Genomic DNA, 25,296 nt, shown 5'->3' on the forward strand with positions numbered 1-25,296 from the left:
GGAGGAGAATAATATTGCAATAGTCATTGTTGAAAAATGACTAATTTGGAGCTAAAACATGTTTTGTGTTCTGAATAATACAATGAATATTGAATATTACCAAAGAGAAATGATATAAATATTACAAGAGCAACAGATCAGTAACACTCCACTTCGAATAATGTGGTTAGTAGCTGAACTACATTTTCTTCTTACGCTCTTAGTCATCTGCAGTGGTCTGTGTATACCATATCTTCAAGGTATGGAGTGATGTTTTCAATTCGAAGATGTGCTTTTGAAGGCGTAGAACTTATTTGATACAGCAAATTGACCATATCCTGGCTGCACTTCAACCTACATGTACTGGCAGTTTCTCTTTTCTCAGCATGATGTCACAGTTTGCCTGTCTGCCATGCTCTCCCAGGCAAATAATGCACAAGAGATCTTCTTTCAGTATTTGTGCTTCTGGCATTGTAGGTTTAAGGTGTTTGTGTGGGCCTCATTGTGAGTTTTATTTCAATACTGCAAGTATTATAGAGACAGGCTGGGGAGGTGCCCAGGCAGGCATGAATCCAGATTCTGAGCTGTATTCACAAATCACGTAGCCTGATGTAAACCCTTGCCAAAATTGTAAGACACTGCAATTGCTAAGCAAAAATATTATAAGAACAAGTAAAAGTTTATTCCATGCTGAAAAGGGAAGAAAAGTAACACAACGTTTTGGCTCTGGAGCCTTGGTTTGATTATCGGGGAAAGGAGTAATTAACTCTTTTACTGGGTTTTCTTTCTCTACAGGCTCATCTTGTAGCAGCCTTTGAACAGAGTCTTGGAAACATGACCATTAGACTCCAGAGTCTGACTATGACAGCAGAACAGAAGGTGAGGGGACAGTGTGCCCAGCTCAGTTCCGTATTCATTTATCAAGCAGAGGTTAATTCCACACTGAAAAGTTGAAATAAAAAAGAAAAATACACTGTTCTTGGACCTTTTCTCTCCAGTGTCCTCTAGACATTTTACATCAATCCCAGTGGGGTAGCTCCACAAGGAAGAAGGCTACTCTGTGGAAAGAAAGTAATCAAACTGTCAAACTGTGTTTATATGCAGGATTCAGAACTCAATGAGCTACGGAAAACTATTGAGTACCTGAAGAAGCAGAATGCTGCTGCCCAGGCTGCTATCAATGGAGTTATAAACACCCCAGAGCTTACATGTAAAGGTGAGAACCCACAGCTCCATCTCTTAGTATTGCTGTTGTAATAAGCGACTGGTAACACTGCTATAACATCTCCTAATGAGAGCACATTTGATAGCTAAGTTAGTATTCTAAGACAAGACAAGCTAACCAGGCAGTGAGTTGAAGCCAGGTCTCCTGGTTCCTTCAAGATTCACAGATCATTAAACTGCAAGCTGCAAGCAGTTGAATGCCCTCCTCTTGTTTTGCACCTTTTTATGATCTTATGATCTACAAGCTGTTAATGAAATTAATTTAAACGCATGTACATTTTTCTCTTATTAATTTCAATTAACAATAGACACAGATTACAACCCCTGTGTTGTTTGTGGTGTCTATCTCAATGCCATTGACCTCTTTAAAATAAAGTCATACAGTTAAGAAGAGTTTTGATATACTGTAAGATCATATTAAGAAGTGGAAATAACATCTTTCTGGTACGAATCTAGCTCAAAGAGGTGGGTGCTGGACCACAGTGTTTTCTGGTGTGTATTATATTGAACAAATATGTCAAATATATCTTACTTGTTTCATTGTTATTTGCTGTTACTACTGGTTTTTATTGCTGTGACCACCTAAAGGGAAAATGAATGAAAGGTTTTTCGGACATGTTTTGCTGATGGGTCCCGCCTCTCTTGTGGCCTTTCAGCGGCTGGCAACGGCGCCCCCCAGCAGGCGGACCTGCGCATCCGCCGGCAGCACTCCTCCGACAGCGTCTCCAGCATCACCAGCGCCACCAGTCACTCCAGCGTGGGCAGCAACGTGGAGCTGGACGCCAAGAAGAAGAAGAAGAAGAACTGGGTGGGTTCACTTTCGCCGCTTTCTGACCAGAAAAACGAAACGTATGAGAAGCTGTGTCACCAGGTTAAAACACCGCTGAGTCGTCCCCCTCGGCGGGCTACGCAAATGCGTTTATACGGAGGAGCTTGGTGTTCAGGCTCTTTCACTGAACTGCGAACAGCAGTGGGATCTTTTTCTTTTTTTTAACTACGTTTGTCTATCGCAGTGCAGTGACTGGATGCATCGCTGCTTCAATATGTAGAATATTGCCATTATGTATGCAAGAATCTACCTGTAGACCGTCTGCTTACTAGGCATTATTTTCATAGGGTTGCTGTTATTATTTGGAGGTTTTCTTATTGCATGACAGTGTGCTTGGTCTCATTGATTTATTTCTCCTCATTACATCCAAAGACGGTTTCTTGTGCTGGAGGACAGGTGAATATGGGTTTTGTATACCACTGTGCTGATCTATACTTATGTGTGGTGCATTCAGTGTCTGGTAAAGATTTTAGTGTTGTTTTCTTTTCATTTTGTGCCTTCAAGTAAGAGCCTGTGATGTAGTAATAATATATTTGTTTCTACCTATTACATCAATAGACTGTGTCCTGCACTGGAGGAAAGGTGAATATTGGATATGCACTAGAGAGACCCGTAGTGTATTAAAGACAGTAGTGTATTGTGATGATACTACAATGGCTGTGCATATTGGCAACAAACTACAGTATGCCACAGTTTTCTACTTCTTTTTTCGTGGGATTTTTTTTCCACTGGCCACTGTAATACCATTTTGAAATGGTATTACATTTTCAAAGTCACTCCAAACTATTGTCAGATTGGAAATTGACTCAGAGATGGCCGAAGAAGTAACATAAATGAAGTGAAAGGATGAATCATCCTATTTTGTTGCCAGTGTGCAAATTTGATCAGTTCTAGTAAGCTTTGAAGAAGCATAGTGAAAATCAAACTTAGCTGCTTATTAGCTATGGTTTAGCCTGCCATGTTTAGAAATAGGTTAGAAGTCACTTGGACTTAAAGAATTGGACAGTGTGCGGAATTATAAAGCTAACATTTCAAATTTGAAACCTATTCAAATTGTATTACCAACCTTACAGATCCCTTTCCCAGTCTAGTCTTTTGCATAGATTTTGACTAGAATCATGGCTTGAAATAAGTTTTGAAGTCCAGTGGGAGTAAAGTTAAAGCCATTTTCTATTGATTTAGCCTTATTGGATAAACGTGAAGCTACCTGTACATACTGTACCACAGCTCCTGCTATCATTGCCCCACCTTCTGTTTTCGGCCAGGGACACAGGTGTTGCGTTGCTATTTATTGTACATCAAAATGTGAAGCGTCACAGCACTGTGTCGCATAACCCAAGCATCAACACAGGGAAACCCTGAAGCAAGCCAATCTGTTTAGCATCTTTATTTCACTAATTAAAGGCTGTATCATGCCATGAACCAGAAGCTGGTGTCAACAAAAGAAGAAGATGATTTTAATGTTATGAATTGGCTTGATGTCCAAGTCTGAGGAAAAGAACGAGGACAGCATTATACATTGAATCGAATGTTTAGAATAAGATGTTGATTTTTAATATTTGGGATAACAAAAACCGGCTCAGAGGTACCTCTGGAGACGGTGTGAAAAAGCCCAACCGTGGTTTTCGTGAACCACTGTGTCAGACTCCTAGAAAAAGCAGGTTGACGACTCCAGTGTGTCAAGGTTCACGGAGACCCCTTGACTCAGAAACTCCCACCCAGCTGAAGCTCTTGAGTGCCCCTGGCCTTACATAATCACTGCTGAGTGGTGTGGTTCTTCCTGAATCATGGTCATTTGTGATATGGCTGCCACCTCGGAGGTGAAGTCAAGAAGATGCTGGAAAAAAAGAGCTTGGGGATAAGGGCAGTGTGTGTTGTCACATCCATATGAAATTCTTTTAGAACATCCATTTCATGTACAATAAATAAAACCAATTTCAGGGGTCTGAATAACACGGTGGGGTAAATTAGTGTGTATGTGGTTCTGAATTGAGGTGCTATATGCAAATCACTTAAGTACATTTACAACCAGATTTCATTTTACTTACTTTTCAAGATTTTGCTTATAAAATATGGCTGATTGGTGTACTTTGACCATTCAGCTCAGGATACCAATAAAACAAATTCATGTACAGCCAACCACAAATAGCCAGTAGCTATACCCAAAACTGATTTTTTATTTGTTATTTGTTTTTCTTTCCTGTTTTTCTTTGTGCTTGCGCTTCATATGGCAGGTCTATGAGGTAAGATTGTATGTTCTTGCAAACTGCTAAACCCGGCTAACCTAGCGCCTATTGGATACTAACCCAATTCCCACTCTTTTTCTGAAACATGAGACATGCACTTAACCTAACTGTTTCTCTCGGTTTACTCAAAAGTGACTCTATCCATTCTAAGCAAATGTTGTCCTGGTTCATACACAGCTCTGCGTGTCCGTTCTAGGGTGTCAGAAGGGGAGACCTTTATTGTCTCTTTTGCTCTCAGATTTGTTTTTGTGTAAGAACATTCAGTGTTCATTTGATGTTCAGCAAAATCTGATGGCTGAGAAAATCAAGGTCATTGCTTGAGGACTGCTTGGAAGTTCACCTTTATATATGGAGCAAGAAGATCAGTAGTACACCTTTTGGGTGGTGGTGAAGATGACATGAGTTATACGGGTCAGATTATTTAACAAAGTCACAGATAACGAAGTCCGAATCACTTTATGTGATAAAGTCACTTTTTTTCCTCTTCCTTCCTTTTCCTCTTCCCAAAAATGTTTTGTTTGGTGAAACCTCGTGCGCATTTTGTTTTTTAAAGCTGTACAATAGATCATGTTTGTCATTCTTCTGTTCTTGCAGTTGAGAAGCTCTTTCAAGCAAGCGTTCAGCAAGAAGAAATCGCCCAAGTCTGCTTCCTCCCACTCCGACATCGAGGAGATGACTGACTCCTCCCTGCCCTCTTCTCCCAAACTCCCTCACAACGGCTCCACTTCATCCACCCCCATCTTGAGGAATTCCCACTCCAACTCCCTGTGCGTAACACACCTCTCCTGTTTTCCACTTCTCTCAGTAACTTGAGTTTTTCAGATTGGTCTTCACATTCCTGCTGTAGCCTGCCCACATCCAAATGTATTCAAATTCAAAGAGCTTTTTTTGGCTTGGCCAGTGAATTGAAATGTTACCAAAGACATGACAATTAGCAAATGGTTGCTTCTCTGACACATTTGCAAACATTAGCACGATGCCAAGCAGGTGAGATAAGAAAAAAAGAGCACTGTATGAATCAGTTGTAAGAATATATAAGCCGTTTAGCATGTATTAAGTGGTAGAGGACTGTCCTTTAAAGGCACCCACTCAGTTTGGGCAATTACAAGGCAATGAGTTATCTTGCTCCTTCTCCCACATACCCTACAGGTACAAAACAATCAAGCCTCTGTGTTATACAGTGTTTTTCAGGCAAAACCCACTGACTTTTTCTGGGCACATTGCTTTGTCACTTGAACACAAATTAATCATGTCTGTAAAATCACATATAAGATGTATACCCTGCTTAATATTACTTGATATACTGTACTATATGTGTTGGTCTTACAAATCAAAAATTCTTGCGTCTGTGTAAGTGCATGAATTACATTTCCACCCCCAAAGTTTATGCACTAGCCTTTTTTTAATTATGCGAGTTATGTAGAATTCTAAGTTGGTTTTAAATAGGTTCAACTTGGAAGTTTAATTTCTCGCTCCCTGTCCCTGAGGTTGAGGAAGCAAAGAGCTGGGTATGATTGTCCCGGTGTATTCCTACTCTGTTCTCCCCGGCAGGATATCGGAGTGCACAGACAGCGAGGCCGAGACCATCATGCAGCTGCGCAGCGAGCTCAGGGACAAAGAGATGAAACTGACTGACATCCGGCTGGAGGCCCTCAGCTCAGCCCATCAGCTGGACCAGCTGCGAGAGGCCATGAACAGAATGCAGGTGAGGCCTGGGGCTCTGGCACTAGTGGGTACGGGCGTTGGTAAGGGGATTGGCCATTTCAAGGACCATTTGCTCTAAAATTGAATATTACAGCCAGGTCATGTCCTTTCAGTTCCCAGACAAAAAAATCTGCCTCAGTAGTCACTGGCCAAAGTCATAGATTTATCAAGATACTTACAACCAAAAATGTAATTTTATTTTGTAATTACAAATATAAAAGCTATCTCCTGATATTCATAATGCTCTTTTGGATTAGAATCCTAATCCTAAAGGTGTCTGGGTAGCTCAACCAGTAAAAGCACTCTCCCACGCACGAGTTCTATGATCCAGAAATTATGGGTTCGAGCCTGGGTCACGTTACTAGCCGACTATGACCAGATTCTCCAAGCAGAACATTATTGGTCAAGTGGAATTAGTTGGCCAGGGCTCGCTCTCGGAGCTTGGCAAGACAGTGATTCCTGTGGCCACTTCGCAGACTTCCCACCAGTCAGAGAGTGAGCGGTCACAGGGCTCATAGCTGAGAGCCCGGACATGAAAAGCACACAACGTCTGAGTCCAAAAATGGGGTTTGTTATATTTGACAATTCTAAATTTGAAGAAGAAAGACATCTGAGTCCCCCTGTTTTGTACTTTCTGCAGGTTGAAATTGAAAAGCTAAAGGCTGAGAATGATCGACTGAAGTCGGAGAGCCAGGGGAGCTGCAGCAGGGCTGCTTCCCAAGTCTCCATCTCCTCGTCCCCTCGGCAGTCAGTGGGTCTCTCCCAGCACAGCCTGAGCCTCACGGAGTCCACCAGCCTGGGTGAGTCCACTCACACGCTTCTCTCAGCACAGATAATATTGGAAACCCACAAAATTCACAGAACTCTATTTTTACATTTTTTTCTGCAGTGTCTTATTTTACAGGCAAAGAAGATTAAAGGTTATCAAATTCACACATGGTTGGCAGCAATGTAGCAAAAGCTAGGGTTAGGGTAAAGGTTGGGCTACGATTCGGCATGAATTAATATTGTAGAGTTAAGGTTGGTCTACAGTCAGGACTGTGTTGTGGTTGGTATTAGTACTGTATGTTTAATGACAGGGTTGGGTCTTGATTTGGGTCCTGTTCAGGGTTAAGATTATGGTGTGGTTTAAAGTAATAAATGAGACAGCAATTCTGGATGGTTTTAAAGTAAGGTTAATGTTAGGTATGGGCAAACAGTAGGGCTGTTCTGTTTTCCAAATGTTGATTTGTTGCTCTGGCTCCATAGACATGCTGTTGGATGACAATGGAGATGGTTCATCTCGGAAAGAAGGCCGTCATGTGAAGATCGTTGTGACCCTGGAAAATGACATTAAATGGAAAGAAGTGAGTTACACTGCTTTTAATGTTAACGCAGATACAAGGCATAATGCCCAAAAGAGCAAATGATCTGTAGTCTGAAGTTAGAGAAAATTCTATATCCTCTATTTTAAGCACTGTTCAGTTTAAGTTTAAGAAACTTTTCCCCCCTACTAGGAGTGCAGACCTCATCATTTTCTCATTGGTTGCATTGGAGTCAGTGGAAAAACCAAGTGGGATGTCCTGGATGGTGTTGTCAGACGCCTTTTCAAGGTAATGAGAGAAAAACCTGTTGTATTTTCTAATACGAGGCATAATGAGTCCTTAATGATGTGCCCGATTAAACATATGGAGTCAGCTGGTGGCTTTGTGACCAGGTATAAATGATCCATTACTGTCGATCATCTGGTATCATGCTTGTATCTTGTTGTTGAACAAATCCCCTTTTGATTTTCCTAGGAATATATCATCCACGTGGATCCAGTAAGCCAGCTGGGTTTGAATTCAGACAGTGTTTTGGGATACAGCATCGGAGATATCCACTGCACCAGTGGAGCTGAGACCCCAGAACTCCTCCCTTGTGGTTACCTGGTGGGAGAAAACAACACCATCTCTGTCAGCCTGAAAGGTACCTGCACCAGTGTGCTTTTACCTTACTGCTTTTTAAACGTTTCTCTGTGATTGAATGCTTACACTTTTTTCCTTGAATTTTCACCTGTTTGGGTATCTGTGATGTGACTGTTTTAATATACTGTAGGTGTGTGTATGTGTAAAATATCGCCTAGGAATGCTTGTTACTTATTGGATACAATATCATCATCACTAATATCTGGTCTTTATTGTGAGAGTTTTGCATACATATTTCTTATGTATAGAACACAAGTAACAGTATACTGAAAGATACTTGCTATTTTTATGAGTGTTGCAGATTCGCTTTTAGGAAATGTATCAGTTTACTTAAATTTCTATTGCTAAATGTGGTGATTAACAAAACCATATTTTGTGACAGCTACATTTTGCATTGAGCTTGGACTAGACCAAGATATACTGTATATAAACAACTGATCATGTTAAATGAATTTTTAACATTATTATTCTTTTTTTGAAAAAAATAAGCAGGAAAATGGAATCAAATTTATCAGTATATGCAGTCTAATTCGTAAAAGTTTCACTTTAGTTTTAAAACCCCTTTTTTTGAAAAGGGTGAAGCAAACTCATAATGTCACAAAAACAGACTTACAGGTATGTTAACAAATCTCAAACTGGCGTTGTAAAAGACATATCTGGCACTTTCAAATTGTGCTTTTCTCACTTGTAAAAAACCCAGTGGTAACTTAGCTCTGCGAGAAATAGTTAATGAATGTGGACATAAATATTTTCGGGGTGGGAGTCCTTAAAACTAAAGCAAATAAGAAACAAGAGAGGCTCCAGACTGACACAGCGAATACTGGTGTCTACAAGCCTGGCTCATGTCTGCAGCCGCCTGTGACTGCACAGCTTCACTGGCGTAGGGCACAGGTCAGCCAGGACTTCCTCTGCTTTTGACTATTTGGCTCGACTCCTGTGACATGCTGGGAACCTGCAGGCCTGAAGGTGTGGATATACTGTAAGTCAGGCCTTGCCTCTGGTCGACACTGAACCTCCTGCGTGTCGAGAGGTGAACTGCTCTGACAGACATGTCAGAAGCGCCAGTCTTCCTTCTCTCACTGGTGTCCAGGAGTCTGAGCTGGAAAGCTGTGTTAATTAGCAGTTATTGGGGTATGTAAGAGATAATCGACCAATGCAATTTAAGGAATTGCACCGGTAAGGTGAGAATGTTCTTAACGACTTAAGTAACCTGTGGAGAAAGATGCTGCCAGGCTTGGAGGGGAAGTTGGCGAAGTGCTGAGTGGTGTGGTGTTGCTGGCCGCAGGTATATCGGAGAACAGTCAGGACTGCCTGGTTTTCGAGACGCTCATCCCCAAGCCCATGCTGCAGAGATACGTGTCCCTGCTCCAGGAGCACCGGCGCATCATCCTCTCTGGGCCCAGTGGCACTGGCAAGACCTACTTAGCCAATCGGCTGGCGGAGTACATGGTGCTGAAAGAACGCAGGGAGCTCACTGATGGGGTCATAGCTACCTTCAATGTGGATCACAAGTCCAGCAAGGTAAGTAGGAAGCTCAATCAAACCCTTCTTGATACAAATAAAGGCAGTGATACTGTCCTAAAGCTGTGTGCAAAGTATTGGTAGATAAACCTTTTTTCTGCGTCAGCTCCTATGCATCCTCCAACTGCATTAGCACTGGCAAGGTTTCTTCTGCTGTCGTGGTATAACAACTGGAAAGTTTACTGGTGTTGTTGTCTACATTGTCAAACTTTGCAAAAAGAGCTGAGAACAAGGACAGGAATTTTAAAATGTCTGAAAATTTCCCAGATATCCCACCTGCCGGTTTTCTGTTTCAGTAACATTTTTGTCTTGTGGGCCTTGCTCTCGTAGGAGCTGCGGCAGTATCTGTCCAACCTGGCTGACCAGTGCAACTGTGAGAGCAACGCAGTAGACATGCCTCTGGTGGTGATTCTGGACAACCTGCACCATGTCAGCTCCCTGGGAGAGATATTCAATGGGCTTCTCAACTGCAAGTACCACAAATGGTGAGTCTGAGAGTAATGACTAAGGCGAATGATCTTTCATTGGTTAGGTAGATGTGCAAGATTTCATTGTACATAAAGAGAAAAGAGAATGAGTTTCAACTACAGCACTAAAAGATAATGTGCATGAGAGTCATTCTTTGTAAGACTTTTGTTTTTTTTCCCCATGTTTTTCTTCTTACAGCCCCTACATTATTGGGACAATGAATCAAGCAACATCATCAACTCCTAATCTGCAGCTACACCATAACTTCAGGTACTTCACAAAAGTAGCAGTGTTTTATGCAATTTGATCTTAATAAGAGACATTTTTAAACTGTGTAGCTGACAAAGTGGCAGTCTATGTCAAAAGTAATATGTATTTTTCCAAGTGTAAGATTGATGCATTTCAGAATCATAAATTCAAAAAGTACCATTTTCTATTATTTTAAGTTTAAAAGAAAATATAGTTTTGTATAGTTTCCAGAGCATTAATTGATTACTATGCATTCCATTTGTTGATAATACAGCTGAAGATATGTAGCTTTCTGGTTACTGGGGTTATTAGAATGCAGACAAAGCTGCATGTAGCACTCACATTTTTCCACTAGAGGGCAGTGTTTTGTCATTTTTGCGATACTGTTACATGAAAACCTGTGTACCATATGTACTGAGGGGCTAGAATATAAACAAGTACCTCATTACTGATTGGTATTTTCTGTTCATCATTAAAAAATAATGCTATGAAGTGCTTCATTTATCTCATCCTCAGGTGGGTGCTATGTGCCAATCACACGGAGCCTGTGAAGGGGTTCTTAGGTCGTTTCCTGAGGAGGAAGCTGATCGAGACTGAAATAAGCACCAGAATGAGAAACATGGAACTGGTCAAAATCATCGACTGGATTCCCAAAGTCTGGCACCATCTCAACAGGTTCCTGGAAGCTCACAGCTCCTCTGACGTCACCATTGGTGAGAGACAATGGACTCAATCTGTAGATCTTGCATTAATTATAAGTTTCCACGGCCTTCCACGTGTTCAGATGCAAATGTATGCAGCTTAAGTGAAATTTCAAATGTTTCTTTACAGGTATTAAAGCTTACCTAAAAAGGTTAGTTGTATCTTTAAGAAACTGTCCTGCAGAAATTAAAAATGAAATTTGTAAAATATACAAACAAACATGGTGTCTTGGGAACGTTTTCCTACCTGACAGACCTACCCGAAAGTACTAGATCGGATCAGTGTGACAACCATTTAAGTCCACGATAACGCCTTTGTACATTGCTTAACAGTTGCCTCTTTTAAGTACAGTTGTTTTCAGTAGGAGTGTTTTCCCCTGTGGCCATGTCTGATTAGCACCAACCTATCTTTGCCCAGGACTTCTATCAGAAATATTGTGGGATCCGATCTTGGGCTGGGGACACTGCTCTTGTGCCCTTGAGCAAGGTGCTTCTCTCAGATTGCTGCTGACAAGTGCCCAGCCGTAGAAAGGCACTTTCCTGTTCGTCATTATGGATGAAAATTTGTCTGCAACCAATGTAAATACAGGCTCATTGGCACGCTTATGAAAACGTACCTTTTCCTTTAGGTCCCAGACTCTTCCTCTCGTGCCCAATTGACGTGGATGGCTCGAGAGTGTGGTTCACCGACCTTTGGAACTACTCTATAATACCGTACATGTTAGAGGCAGTCAGAGAGGGCCTTCAGGTAGGTGTTTCTGCTCAGATGTTTACTCTCCGCTTACATTTGTAGTTTTATAAACCATAAATCTTTACAAACCCCAAATTTCATGACCAGAAGACTAGTCCAAAGTCCAAAGACTTAGTCCAAAGTCTTTTTTTTCCCAGACTTTCCATTCATATCATCCAGTTGCTTCTATCCACAAGTCAATAGTGGTTGAAACTAAAGATTTAATAAAACAACTTGAAAATGTATCTAATAAATGCTTAGAATATTTCAGCTCTCTGTAAGAGCCCAGAGAACATACCATTAATCACTGAAGCCTAATTACTGAATATTACTGATGTTTTGCCAATCCAGGGAATTTACGAGTTAGCATTTTTGCAAATACGATTATTTGATTATGTATGTAGCCGTTTCTTAACATTGCTATTGCTACTGTTGATACTGAGTATGGGGGTTACAGTAGACTGTTTTGGGTTATTTTTGTATTATCAGATCCATTTATTCTTTAATTGAATTTTACTTCTAGTTTGTCTGAAGACATGGCATTTACTCCTGCCACTTCTCTGTTACTTTGCAGTATAAAATAGTCAAAGCATTTTGTGACCCAAGCTGGGGGCTTTATTATGCAAAAATTATACCTTTTAAAATATATTTCTTCCAAATTGTTGCAAACTCCATGAAATAGGCAAGCCTGCAAACAATATGGTCAAAACATTACTACATTTATAACTTGATCTTGTCCGTAGTTGAGCAAAACTGGGCCTAGTCAGTACTGGGATGTGAGACCTCTAAGGATAACCAAGTTGCTGTTGCAAGTGATGGAACAGTAGATGGAGCTCTTCTCTCTGAACCACAATTTCTAAACCAAACCCTTGTTATAATGTTTGGGGACATTGTGCTGCAGGAAGTATAGTCCTAGCTAAAGACCCTTCTAGGCTGGGACAATCTGTCCTATATTTCTCCTTAAAGCAACTGCAGAACTTATTTACAGGTGGATGCTACAGAGAAATTGATAATTGTTGAAAAGGTTTGAGTAGAATTTTGAGTAGTATACCTCCCAGCACAAGAACAGATGGGATTTAATTTACAATAAATTGTATGAAATTTTCGATAGATGCATATTATTTTTTAAAATTCTTAACTGATCATGGTATTCTTCCTTTCCATATTTTGAAGTGTCACGATTCTAATATCTTTCTATCGTTTCTGGTGGAAACATGTCATTTCAACTTGGAAGGTTCACCTTCTTCTAAAGATGTCACTGCACTACACAGTTCAGTCTAGAACAGAAAACGGAACAATATTTCTGTCTCTGGATCTCTTTTTCAGTGGTTTGTGTGTCGTGCATCTTATGTTCCTCATTTGATCTCTGCGTTGTGGATGTCTGTTCTGTGTTTCACAGTTATATGGGAGAAGAGCACCATGGGAAGACCCTGCCAAATGGGTCATGGACACCTACCCCTGGGCTGCCAGCCCACAGCAGCATGAGTGGCCTCCTCTCCTGCAGCTGAGGCCGGAGGATGTTGGCTTTGACGGCTACTCCGTGGCCCGGGAGGGCTGCACCAGCAAGCAAGTCCCACAGAGTGATGCGGAGGGAGACCCACTGGTCAGTGCAGCCGCTAACCCCCAGAGCAGCCTGTCCTCTAAGTTAGCCCTGTATGTCAGAGCATGTCAGACATGCACCACAGGCACTGTGTGTCAGAGCTGTGCCTGTGCTGCTCAGCTTCTTCTCAGCTTTGAACGCAATTTCAAGGTCCCGATGAGGTCTTTGTGTCACTTTTTCAGATAGCAGTCGGGCTTTTAGTCTCCTTGTCTTGCTTTAAGTGTCTTACATACGTCCAGTGATGATCTTGCATTTTCTTTTGAAATTTGCAGATTGTACTTGAGGTGACTTAGGGTTTCATATTTATTTTATACAGCTTTAGAAAACAATGCAACTGTGGCGTCAAATTAGCTGGCCAAATGTGCTTTGATTAGCAGTCAATTGATATATACTGTACATTGAGGAAAGTGCTGCTTCAATAACACTCAAATATTTTTTTCATTGACATACAGCAGAAGTAGTAGCTGCCGAGATTGCTTACCACACCTGTTCCTACATTCCTGATGCGTTGTATTCTGATTTATTTATAGATGAATATGTTAATGAGACTCCAAGAAGCAGCCAACTTCTCCAGCCCCCAGAGTTATGACAGCGACTCCAATAGCAACAGTCATCATGATGACATCTTGGATTCATCACTGGAGTCAACATTGTGATCAGGTTCTCCAGTCAATATTCTGTTTTTGATGTTCAAGAAGAAGAAGAAAAAAAACACTTGATTGAAAACCATACACGGAATGTGACTCCTTGTTTTTAAACTCATCTTCAAGAACAAGCCACTTTAATTGTTGAATTGTTGAAAAACAAATGGGTGCAGGTAACCCAGTGGAAAAGTCTTTTCTAAGTTAAAGTAAAAGTGAAGCTGCACTATTCTATTTTTACAGTGTATTTGCAAAAGGCTTTCACAAGCCAAATTGTAAGATGTTAATGTACATAAACTTATACGCAAAAAAAATGCATTTGAAACTGTGGAGCAAGCATTGTGCCGTGTACTGTCCATCTAACAAGAAATACTATTGCCTATGCTGCTGTGAACCAAACTACCATTGAAGGCTGGACACCAGCATGAGCAGGGCCATCCTCAGCTGCAGTTGGTTGGTGCTACAAGCTCCACCTTGTGTTGCATTGTGCAGGGGCAGGCTGCAATACTCCCCACACACAGACACACAGACACTTACATCCTCCATCGCACACCAGGCTTCTGCTGTACTCAGGAAACTTGGTGGTAGATCAGTCTGTCTGCCTTTTGAAGGCAGCTACGGTCTCTTAATGTCAAAACCAACAGCAGCCCATGATTGAACTACACATCCCTGCTCCCCATTCCGAACCTTGACAGATGTTTCTCCTTAAAAACAGATCCTGGTGTATTAAAGCCAGCCTTAAGTAGACCTTGAAAGAAGCCAGTATGTGTTTATAATCTCTTCAATTCAAACGGAAAACTTTCAAGACGCAGGTTGGCTGTTTTTTAAATTTCCCCCTCCTGGACATTGTTTACTTTGAACACTGTAAAGGTTTCATGCCACCCAAGGTGGATAACGCACATTCAGGTCTGAAAGGTTATTTCTGCCATTTGCACGCTGGTGGCAAGACCTCTTGTAAGATGAGTAAGATGAAAATGGGTTTCTGTATTTCTCCGACTCTTTTAAGTGCACGCGTTCACCTTTCGTGTTATTATGGCTTGTTCCTTTGGTAAGGGCATAAAACACCTCAACCAGCATAGCACTTTCTTTTTCAAGCAGACGCAACAGGAAAACTGACTCGACTACATACAGCTGTGCCAAGGTGCATTCCCTCAGATATCCTGTGCAAGGTTTTGTGAACATCTTTTTGGTGCTGAACTTTGAAATGATGCCTTACTTAATTTTGTAATAATTGTGTTAAGGTGCATTAGTGCTGTTTCGTCTTTGTTTTTTTGCGTTTAACAACAGGGCTGTAACATCATCTCCTAGAATTCTGCGAAGATCATAGGTTCAAGGCTGTGACATTATTTTTGATATCAGAGACTTCATGATATGAGAAAAGACGAGAGAGAGAGAGTGATGCTTTCAAATTCATATCAGTCTTTGCAGCTAATCATCCGTCTGGATGATCCAATGGTTTCCCGATGTTTGGAAACTGCAAGAAGTGTAAAGTTTGCTTTTTTTTTTCTCCCCACTATCGCGAAAGAGAAAGGCATCTTCCTGAATGAAGCCAATTAAAAAAAAACCTGTTTGGCTTGGTGCTCAATCTACACTTTCGAAGATGTACAGATGTATGAAAAAGTAAAAGGAAGGGGAATTTCCTATACCTCATGAGCCTTTAAGGTTTATACCATTGTCCTGCTTATTTTAAAAATTACAAATCATGATGGAATGATATCACTGCATGAAATGTGACAACTGATGTTTTTGCTGCTTTGTTTTGAGTAACTTTACTTAAACTAATGGGGGAGGTAAAAGGGTACTTAATTTTATGGCTTTTCCTTTTCAGGATTTTCAGGATTGGATTTCCCAAAACGTGCAGAGCAAAGGGAACTGTTGTAGGGCTGTTCTTGGATCTTAGAAATAAAGTACTTTCCTGTTAAGAATGGCTCTGAATTGGCTAAAGCTTTGATTACCTGCATTTTTTTAAATGATAGTTGATACGTAAAATTGTTTTTCATGTATAAAAAATAAAAGAGTGTTCTTCCTTTGTAGAGAGCCATAAGATTCAGTTCTTTTTAAAAACTCACTCTCGTTAGTATGATATATGGCTTCAGTTGTTTCCTTTGCAATGCTTCCATTTTGTTCACTGTTGGAGCTGTTCATTTTGAGTGTTCTTAGTTACGAATCCTATGCAACATTCATCTTGAATTTTAAATGGGAGCCAAATAGTTTCCTCGTGTTTTCAGAACTGCCAAGAACTGTACATCAAGTAAATAGACATGTGAATAACTTGTCTGTATGTTAACTAGCATTTGCTGTACACTTTGGGAAAATGTTTGCTCAGTATAGTTGATGCAAACACTATGATGATGTGTTTTGCTGTTTGTCTACTTGTGATGACTTTGTTTCCACAGAGGTCTGGATGTTGAAATTTTATGGAAGGTTGCTGTTGAATCTAGTTGTTTAAAAGTGCAAAAGTTTGTTAATGAATGTGTTCACTATGATGTACATTTTTTTCTTTGTAACATAGAAATGTAAATATTTGATTACAGTGCTGCATTTTGATGAATTTTTCTAGCCATTTTTAAACAGAACTAGGAAATGGGTATTTTGTGTACAGTCTGATGTTTTTCATCCCACGGTTCTTTCAAGTTTGTCATTAAGGGTTTTCCAAGATTGTGATTCCCTCTTCAACCATGAATCTGATCTGTACCAGTCTTAAATTATTCATGATTCAATAAAAGAAATGAATGCTTATTTATTAAATGCTGCGCTGAAAGTTCATGAGAGGACTTTTATTTGAAAAGACATTTTCTTTGGGGATTTACAGAAGTTTTTCAGATTTTGCTAAAGAGACTGCTCACTTAAATTTCTTACTCTAATTGTAGTTCCCTTGACAGAAGCATAAAGGCAGACATTACATGATAGAGCTATTGAAATTAAGACGTTTTAGGCAGCAGTGCTATTTGATTCACAAAAGGGTAATGCAATTGCAGTGTGCGGTGTGAAATCTACAGTATATTGATTATTTTTTAATACTATATATTTAGTCACATTGTTTTGATTCAGTAGAAGGAAACTATTTTTTAATTATACTTTTAAATGTGTTTTTTGGGAAATTGCCTGCTTAAAATGGTATTCTTCCAGAACCACTGCAGCCCAGTATAAAAGGGAGATACTGTAAGTGCACATTGACCTATATTTATGGAACACTATAGCCTGATTGCTTGAATTCCCTCTCGATTTTATTTTTGGGCTTCCTGATTTTCCAGTGTAAACGATTTAATAAGTTATTGCAAAACGGATTATGAAGGTCTTCCTTTATCTTCAATACCAGGAGTTAAAATTCAAATATCAAAAACAATTATAGGTAATTTTCTCAACTAAAATCTGTATTGGATACTTTCCACATTTTTAACACCTGGAACAATTCAGTTGCAAAATACGCTGAGCATCGATTTATAATTAGAATGTTAAGTATCCTTACGTAGGCAGAACCGCTGAGTCACGCTCCAAAATTACAATCCAGAACCTATGACCTAATGAACCCAAATGTGTGAAACAGACCGGAAGCTGACACTGCATAATTTGTCACATGCAACCACTGGCACTCAATAATTGTTTTGTTTTTTTTTCTTTTAAAACCATTACTAAATACATTTCAATGAGTTAGCTTTCTTTGCAACTAAGTCGTAGGAGTTTGGAAGGCTAAAGGTCACCAATGCACGTTGAATGGGAGACAGGGCATGTTCTCAAAAGAATTTTGGAGTGAAAGGCTAAATTTAGATTGATTGTTCCACTTAATGAAGACCCGAAGGTCCATTTTTAGGTAAGTAATTAGCTAGCATTACCTTACCGTCGAATACGGTTTGTTACATTGATGGATATCTTGAGAAGGACGATGGCGTACTGTGGACCATGTTTACTCCTACTCTAACGCTAAATTCGGCTTCTGAGTCTCAAATATAACAAACCAGGTTTTGAACATATCCTTAAATACCGTGTGTTCGCAATACTTTTATTACTTTTTATTCGGTCATCTCGTCGCAATCCTGTTTTTAAAATATAATGGTGACGTTTTGCAATGTACAGTAAATAGGAAAAACGACGGGGTTGGGGTTCTTACCACAACAGGCATTACGCATAGCATCTGGTGGAAAGTTGGAAAGTTGGGTCTTCATTTGAAAACACCTGATCTCGTCTCTGTGGAAGTGCTCTTTGCTCTCTTGTAGCGGCGTGTTTCAAGGCAGTAAGTCCAGCAGTTAACAAGTTTTCTAGATCTCACTCAAAGTGAAGTACGGCAGCATCTTTTAAAGGACTTGTTTGTCCTTTAAAATGAAAATGTATTCAATTGGATTGTGGACCAAAAGAGTCACATTACCGATTGTTAAATCTTTCCCAACTAGGTATTACATTTAACAGAGCTAGCTGGCTCCAAATTTTAACTACATAAAATACGGCCGGTTGTGCACGCGATTTTTGGATTTAAGACTTCTTACAGCTTTGAAGTCGTCTTGCTCCTGCAAACGGTATTATCATGTTTGTTTTTTTCTAGTCAAAAAGTTGTGTATATTGAGCTATATTTGCAAATTGTATTTGGATTCATGTAAGCTAAACAAAACATTGAATTTGTTTTGTTTTTTTAAAGCGTTGTGCATTCAGTCCGTTCAGAAAGATAATAAAATGTTTCATACAATTGTTCATACAACAGAGATAAACCCTGCCGAGTTATAACGTATATTTAGTTACTAATAACTAAATTTATATTCACTGTGTGAAAAATAGTGAAAATCTAATGCAAATAGTCAAGACATCGTTTACTTCGAGAAACCATTATATAAACGAGATGAGGTTCTTGCAATAATGAAAACGTAAAGTATTTTTAAGAATAGATTAAGCATACTGTAGTAGTTGCTTTTGTCTCAAATTTTAAAATTTTAAAACCAGTCTTTGGAAACTTGATGTGGAAACTACGTATGTGTTAAAGACATTTTTTATGTTTTGACATAAAACGTTATGTCCATAATTATAATTTATTGCTCATTTCACACAATTAGACACTAAAGGGTAAGAGGTGGATAGACGATGACGGTAGGGGAAATGTATTAAGCACAGGGTAATTGAATTTGCAGTTGGTTGGCGATTTAAATGAATTAATTTTTTAATACCTCCATGTTTATAATACACGAAAGAATTTTTTTTGTCTTGATAAGTCCGAGATAAATGTTTGCATTTTCAAGATTTTATTTGGTGTTTATACAAAACATTTAACATATATAAGCTACACATTTCAACTTCGTGGACAGAAGCGTACAAAATAATATATTTCTTTATAAGTTATACATTGAACTTCTACATTTCTTAGTTAAAAAAGGCTTTAAAAACCTAATGTAAAAACTGTATAGCCATTCATAATACTCTTGGTATAAAATTTCCATACAAAAGAATATTTGTACAAAATACTGTACATTTCACAAAAGCTGTGCAAACACAGCAAGTAATTTCAAAGAAGTTTATCCCTTTATACGAGATGATTTTTTTGTAGAATTGCAATTTAAGAACTTTATTCCTTATGAAACACTGGAAAGTGAATCGATAAAAGTCTGCAATTTTTATACAAAACTCCAAGTGAATGTGTGGTTTTAACTTGTCCAGAGGAGCAAGTTAACAAGGGCATAACTTAAAATATTTCAAGTAACAGCGATTAAATAAAGGGATAATCCTCTTTAATATTATAAAAGGGCTGGCTACATAGATTTTTATATATATATAACAGTCAGTTTTATACAAACATAATTTATTGTCAATATTTATGAAACCGTGATTTCCTCTTCTTCTGATTCTGAGAAGTCTGAGTGTTTGCTGGAGTTCGACGGCGACGACAGGTGCGACTCGATGTCCATGATTTTGTGTTCTGCAGCCGAGTGGCAGAACGAAACCCGCGGGCTGTGTTTGCCGGCCGTTTCATCTTCCTCGGAGGACTTTTTGCCAACGTCGCTGAGGTCGGGGTGAGGGTTCATTTTTGTGGGCAGGGTCTGTTCCCTACACCCTCCAGAAGAGAGTAACTCCCTCTCCTTGGAATTCCTCCACTTCATTCTTCTGTTTTGAAACCAAATTTTTACCTAACGGGGGCAAAACAATTCGAATTGTCACTTTTCATTTATTATGTCCAGCAAGTGTATATTTACATATACAGGTTAGAAAAAATCTTAGGAACAGTTCTATCAAAGCTAAGGATGTACCGTATAAATCCCAAATATCTGAAATCCTTTATTGGCTTTCAGAATAGACGTTATTAACGACATTTCAACATGAACTAAACCCGATTTTGAAATTTTAAGCGGTTACATACCTGCGAATCCTTGAGACCGAGCTTTGCAGCCAGCTTCTTTCTGTCCGGTTTGCTGATGTATTTCTGCTTCTGGAACATTTTCTCCAGTGCTTTGCGCTGTACGTCGGAAAACACAGCCCGCCTGAGCATTCCCCTGCGAGGCTTTCCTCTGGCTGCAAGTGGCCAGGAGAAGGTGCCAGGAATTGGTACTACTGATGAAGATGCTGTAAAAACGCCATAAAGGAAATTAGTCAAGAGGCCGGAATCCCTAAATAGGTTATAGGCGTGATGACCAGTCATAGAAGGGGGTTGCTCTGTGCCATGCACAAGTAGGAGGGAATTGAATTACTATTTGTTGTTTTACTTTTGAATTTAAGAACGCGAGGTTTTTCGATTAAAACATCTACGCTGACGACAACGTTTTGTTCTAAATCGTTATCAAATAGCATTCAAGTGAATGCAATGGAACGAAACAGCTAATTAGCACATTGCTTAGTTCCCGGTGGCATTGGTATGGTAAAAAGGGAGAGTACCCTTTAAGAAAATTCCAATGAAAGATAGAGGTTCTAATGAAGCGTGAACGGTAATTGTGTAGTAATGAACTAACAGAAAAAGACTGAGGACAGGCAGCTAAAGCCATATATTATTGTAACAAAAGAGATTTACACTTTCAAACTAAACACAACTGCATGCCAGGATCATTGTGAGAATACTGATGACGGGGGCCTATTTTTGCCCCCAAATCATTTTCATTAAATGAACACGAAAAGCTATTCATAAACCTCAAGTTGTTTTGTTGAGGCATTCACATAGCTAAGAAAAGAATCACATTCTATTATCATTAGTCTGAATGAAAGCACGATCTAGCGACTTTATAGACTTTTCCTAAAGATTATACTTTGTTTCACTGCATAGTCAATACCGTTTTAATAATGAGAGCGCATCTTTAAGCGTATCTATGCACTTTTAACATAACCTCCCATGTGCCAGAATGGTGACGGAATGTTGAGTAAAGCTAGTTTTCGTTCTCAAAACGCTGTCCCTTTTTTGTCTACACAACTTTTGTTTTATTAAATTTTGTTGTTTATGCGTGCCATCGTCCCCTCTCGTCCCGTTACATCATTTTATTGTCTCGTTTTTAATGCAGTCCTCAATAGTTAATTGCAAGCTTTAAATCTACAAATGCTACGCCTGGACTTCCCACAAACACGAACTGCGCTCTATGTGGTCTTGTGAAAATATTGAAACACTGAATAGCCCATAATGGGAAATTAGTCCATGACTGGTAAATGCCTATCAGCAGGATGGTCAAGTCAGCGCAAGGTCTGTGTGTGGCTGCCCGGAGGGAGCTGGCCAATTGGTCATGGTGCTGAAACCTTTGTTAGCAATCAGTGGCTAAGTGCACTTGCTCTGTGGGAAAACCGAGGCCATGAAGAGATGCCAACAGTTTCTCTGTGAGAAGGGACCCGCCTCAAATTTGGACCATGACAATTCCTGCTAATTTGTAGATTAGGGAAACGGTGCAAAATGTCAGCAGTCACTGCTTGTGCTAAATAGGGCATCAAATTGGCGAGACTGATTCCACAATGTTGTACCGCTTCCAACCTCTGAACCAGAGCCTTCAACCCCCCTCCCCTCTCCCTCCCTCATCCGGATTCGCTAAGAAACAATCTTCGAATACGCGTAAAACTACAGGAAACCTCAGCGGCCCAGGAACGGTCATTTTTCAAGATGGCGGAAGGCCTACCTGGGAAGTATGAAGATCGGATGAAGGGGTGGAAAGATCCGTCAAAATACGAGAACGGGAAGGCTTTGGGGTGCAGGCACTGAACAGAAGGAGGCGACGATTCTGTAAGCGAAAAGTGAAGACAAATCAATTCATAGAATCTTTTTATTCTCAGCTGTATTTCTTTGAACATACAATTCTAACTTAGATAATGTATAAGAAAGCCAAGTACCTTGGAAAAAATCAAAAATTGTTTTCATGGGTTTGCTAACGTAAGTATTTCAGTATTATTTTTGCCATTCAACAGCTATTTGAAACTATTTTTGTTGTTTCGATTTTAGACCCCAAAATGTGGGTGTGGCAATCAACTTCACCTGAGCCTCTGGTAAAATATACAATTAGGTTGCAATTAGGTTTCTGTCATATATATATATAATACGTTGAACAAGTCTAAATCTTACCGTTTCTTGAAGATGGCGCCAGTATGGCGTTAACTCCAAACTTCAGGTAGTTGGGGTCGCTGTTGGTGGACAGTGAAGTCTGGGGTGAACATGTTCCGCGTGACACTGACACCGAGGTGGAGGTGTTAACGTGGTCAGGTGACGCAGTGTTCAGAGTCGTGGTTCCTGAGCTCGGCGGAGACGCGGTTGGTGATGGGACAGTCCGATGCAAGTAGCTGGCAGGTCGGCTGATCCTGAGCAGGTCCTCCACTAAAAAGCTGGAGTGCGTGGTAAACGCAGATTGCAAAGTCTGTGGAAGTGTCAGGGTAGTCGATGGCCGCAGGAGGCTTGGATACATTGCAGGTGGCGCAATAACACCTGGGAACATCATCGCACCGTCTGGGGACAGGAGAAAGTGTCACGTAATAAACGTCCGTCTTTTAATTGAAGAAGATTTCTTCGCTTAGGGTCCAACTGGAAAGACAGGCAGCACTCTTCTGCCCCTTCCTTCTAGGTGAAGGGTTTTATAGTGGACTGCTTAGCAAAGCCCTTTCAAAACTGACAGCTCCAACAATAAGGTTCAACAAAGTTCTCCACATGAGTTTCTTTCAGCCCGCAATCTGAGCCCCCTGATTGGTCCAAGGATGCAATTTATGATTGGATTAGACTTCATAAGCAAGCGGTAGACAATGTCCCTTTAACAAAGAAGGTGTAGTCATCAATTTTGCATATTGACCGCCTCTTTGGAATACGTTGTTGTATAGAATCTCAGCAGGGTTTTGTTTGGACTCCGCTCACACAGGCTAATTAAAAGCCTATTTTAAAAGTTTCAAACGTCATTTTGCCCCCGAATGAGAGAATTATTAAAAGAATTCTCTAAATTTATTTGAGCCCCCCTGCTGTGTTTACAAAATAGATCAATAAGTATTCGCATAAAAAGCTGCAGGCCATTGAATAAGACAGTGGGTCCAAATGTTTTAAGTGGATCTGGGTGGCAGAGTAATTTGGACTGAAACTAACCAATCAAGTATTTCCTAAATAAAAAGTGTTTCTCGTGCTGTTATATTGTGCAGCGAAATACAATATTAGGAATAAAAGCTGAAGAGTTATCCGGTTTTGCGTGTTGAATTACTTTATTTTTTATGTATAGAGTTATAAATTCAATTCACTGGCAAATATAGTGGATTTTAAACGCATGTATTTTTAAAGTTATTTCATGTTTATTTTTAAAATATACTACTAACAATCATAAAGTTTTAAAGCGTAAAAAATGTTAGATTATGAACTCGGTTTTTAATATTTTCTTCTAGATTCATTTCGTCATTGTCCACAACAATAAAAAGAGTGATTTTGGCAAGAAGTGTATTTAATAACCGGGTCCGCTTTAAATGTTTTGGGTAATTTCTCTTCGTGCTGTTTTTTTTTCAGTTTCTGTCTGGTCCGGGTTATGGAATAATGTATTAAAGTGATTCCTCGTCACAGAATGCTTTAACAGATGTGTTAAATATTATCGGTTTGAAAAGTTTCCTAATTTCCCTGGGTCCGCTGCACATTTGCAATGAGAAGTGTGCAGCCTTAACCATGCAGCTCTTATCCTATTAACCATGAACTAACTGTCACCCTCAGCTGTTTTGCTGTCTTTCTTTTCCAAACACAAAGCTTTCTGAAAAATCTTATTATCCAGCTTTATTTCTATGGACGTGTTTTTTTGTTCTGACGTTTTTGGTCCATTATCCCCATGTCGCTGCTTTAACCATTGAATAAAAGTGCATCTGTGATTTATAACACATTTCTTAAAAAAAGACTGTTAAACCTCATATTAAACTCAAATTAAGGAGACGTTGAATATATGTTATTCTGCATTGCAGTCTTAAGCTGTCCTACTATTCTTTTTTGTTAAATACCGGTTTCGCCAGCTATTCATTTCTTTAGAAAGTAGGCTGTGCTTTACTACCCGTTTGTTACCAACGGAATAGCAAAAAGCAGAATAAGTTAAATATTTGTATTTAATGTTATTTGTAGCATAATTGAAGATACACCCCAACAAATTTAAAAATGAAGGAATAGGACTATTCCAGTTTCACACAAGTTAATGATAATCTTTGCAAGCAGTCTACACCATGTGGTACCTTCACATTTCTGTATTGGTATCAAAATATTTTGAATTAATACCGGAGTCATAGCTAATAATAATAATAGAAAAAATATTGCGTTTTTGCTTTTATATTGCTTTAATAAAATGCTTTTATTTATTTAGTATTGTGGTCGTTGTGGTATCCAACTGCATGATTTATTTTACTGCTCTGTATAGAGGGATAGAAAATGTGTGTATATATATATAAATTGGATGTTTTTATTTTCTATAGACCCACTGCTGGCAGTTTCTCTGGTTTTAAGAAAGGGGAATGCCTTTGTTTGTAAGGTTGGGTCAGACACATGCTGAGCCACACGTGGAATAAGTTTCATGTGGTTTGGCTGAGCACACCCTTGAAGAATTTCTTCCGAACCGCAGGAGAAAAATGATAAGCACCTATTGAAGAAATAGTTAATAAGGCAAGAAAAATTGACAAAAGGTTTTATTTTTTAAAATCTCTTTTGGGCGTGCTCTTTTCAGCGTCTACTCATTTAAGAGAAGAGAGTTCTGAAGTGCTGGGCTAAGACCTGTGACTAATAGTGTTTGACCAGTGTTCTGTCCGTTTTGTTCGGTGAACTATTCATTTTAAACTGGATATCTTCAATTTTATTTCTTAAAAGTCAACTCATCTTTGTCTCGAGTTTAAAAAGTTGAGGGAAGGAAAGTTTTCAACCCCGCGTGTGTCACAAGTGAAGTCAGAGGATAAATCTCCATGAAATTGTGCGTTAGACGCTCAGAACCCAGTAGGAGTCGTTACAGCAGGAACTAACGGCAGCAGGGTAAATGGCACTGTAGTGAACAATATTACAGATCGTCCAAAGAATTCGGACATGTTGCGTTTTATG

The 25,296-nt window shown here is 39.5% G+C and overlaps 2 protein-coding genes across 2 annotated transcripts in view; one reads left to right on the top strand and one right to left on the bottom strand.

Moving 5' to 3' along the window:
- Nucleotides 1-16,581, top strand: part of nav2a (neuron navigator 2a) — a 124,688-nt gene extending 108,107 nt beyond the window's left edge. The window contains exons 24-39 of the mRNA XM_088934843.1: nucleotides 775-858; nucleotides 1,084-1,195; nucleotides 1,860-2,011; nucleotides 4,873-5,045; nucleotides 5,830-5,983; nucleotides 6,623-6,782; nucleotides 7,231-7,328; nucleotides 7,479-7,574; nucleotides 7,761-7,929; nucleotides 9,214-9,449; nucleotides 9,780-9,934; nucleotides 10,116-10,187; nucleotides 10,683-10,879; nucleotides 11,497-11,615; nucleotides 12,997-13,200; nucleotides 13,728-16,581. Of these exons, the coding sequence (XP_088790969.1) occupies nucleotides 775-858; nucleotides 1,084-1,195; nucleotides 1,860-2,011; nucleotides 4,873-5,045; nucleotides 5,830-5,983; nucleotides 6,623-6,782; nucleotides 7,231-7,328; nucleotides 7,479-7,574; nucleotides 7,761-7,929; nucleotides 9,214-9,449; nucleotides 9,780-9,934; nucleotides 10,116-10,187; nucleotides 10,683-10,879; nucleotides 11,497-11,615; nucleotides 12,997-13,200; nucleotides 13,728-13,853 (2,307 nt within the window). The 3' untranslated portion in view covers nucleotides 13,854-16,581. The remainder of the gene's footprint in view (nucleotides 1-774; nucleotides 859-1,083; nucleotides 1,196-1,859; nucleotides 2,012-4,872; nucleotides 5,046-5,829; nucleotides 5,984-6,622; nucleotides 6,783-7,230; nucleotides 7,329-7,478; nucleotides 7,575-7,760; nucleotides 7,930-9,213; nucleotides 9,450-9,779; nucleotides 9,935-10,115; nucleotides 10,188-10,682; nucleotides 10,880-11,496; nucleotides 11,616-12,996; nucleotides 13,201-13,727) is intronic.
- A 2,465-nt stretch (nucleotides 16,582-19,046) lies between these two features.
- On the bottom strand, nucleotides 19,047-22,821 carry LOC148819551 (homeobox protein DBX1-B-like). The gene is made up of 4 exons (XM_088935091.1): nucleotides 22,339-22,821; nucleotides 21,899-22,000; nucleotides 20,173-20,375; nucleotides 19,047-19,942 (listed from the first exon to the last, which is right to left on the bottom strand). Exons 1-4 carry the CDS (start codon nucleotides 22,706-22,708, stop codon nucleotides 19,631-19,633), a joined length of 987 nt encoding a protein of 328 aa, XP_088791217.1. The 5' UTR covers nucleotides 22,709-22,821; the 3' UTR covers nucleotides 19,047-19,630.
- Nucleotides 22,822-25,296: the final 2,475 nt, after the last annotated feature.

Source organism: Atractosteus spatula, chromosome 16 (genome assembly GCF_055471065.1).
Source record: "Atractosteus spatula isolate fAtrSpa1 chromosome 16, fAtrSpa1.hap1, whole genome shotgun sequence".
Classification (NCBI taxonomy): domain Eukaryota; kingdom Metazoa; phylum Chordata; class Actinopteri; order Semionotiformes; family Lepisosteidae; genus Atractosteus; species Atractosteus spatula.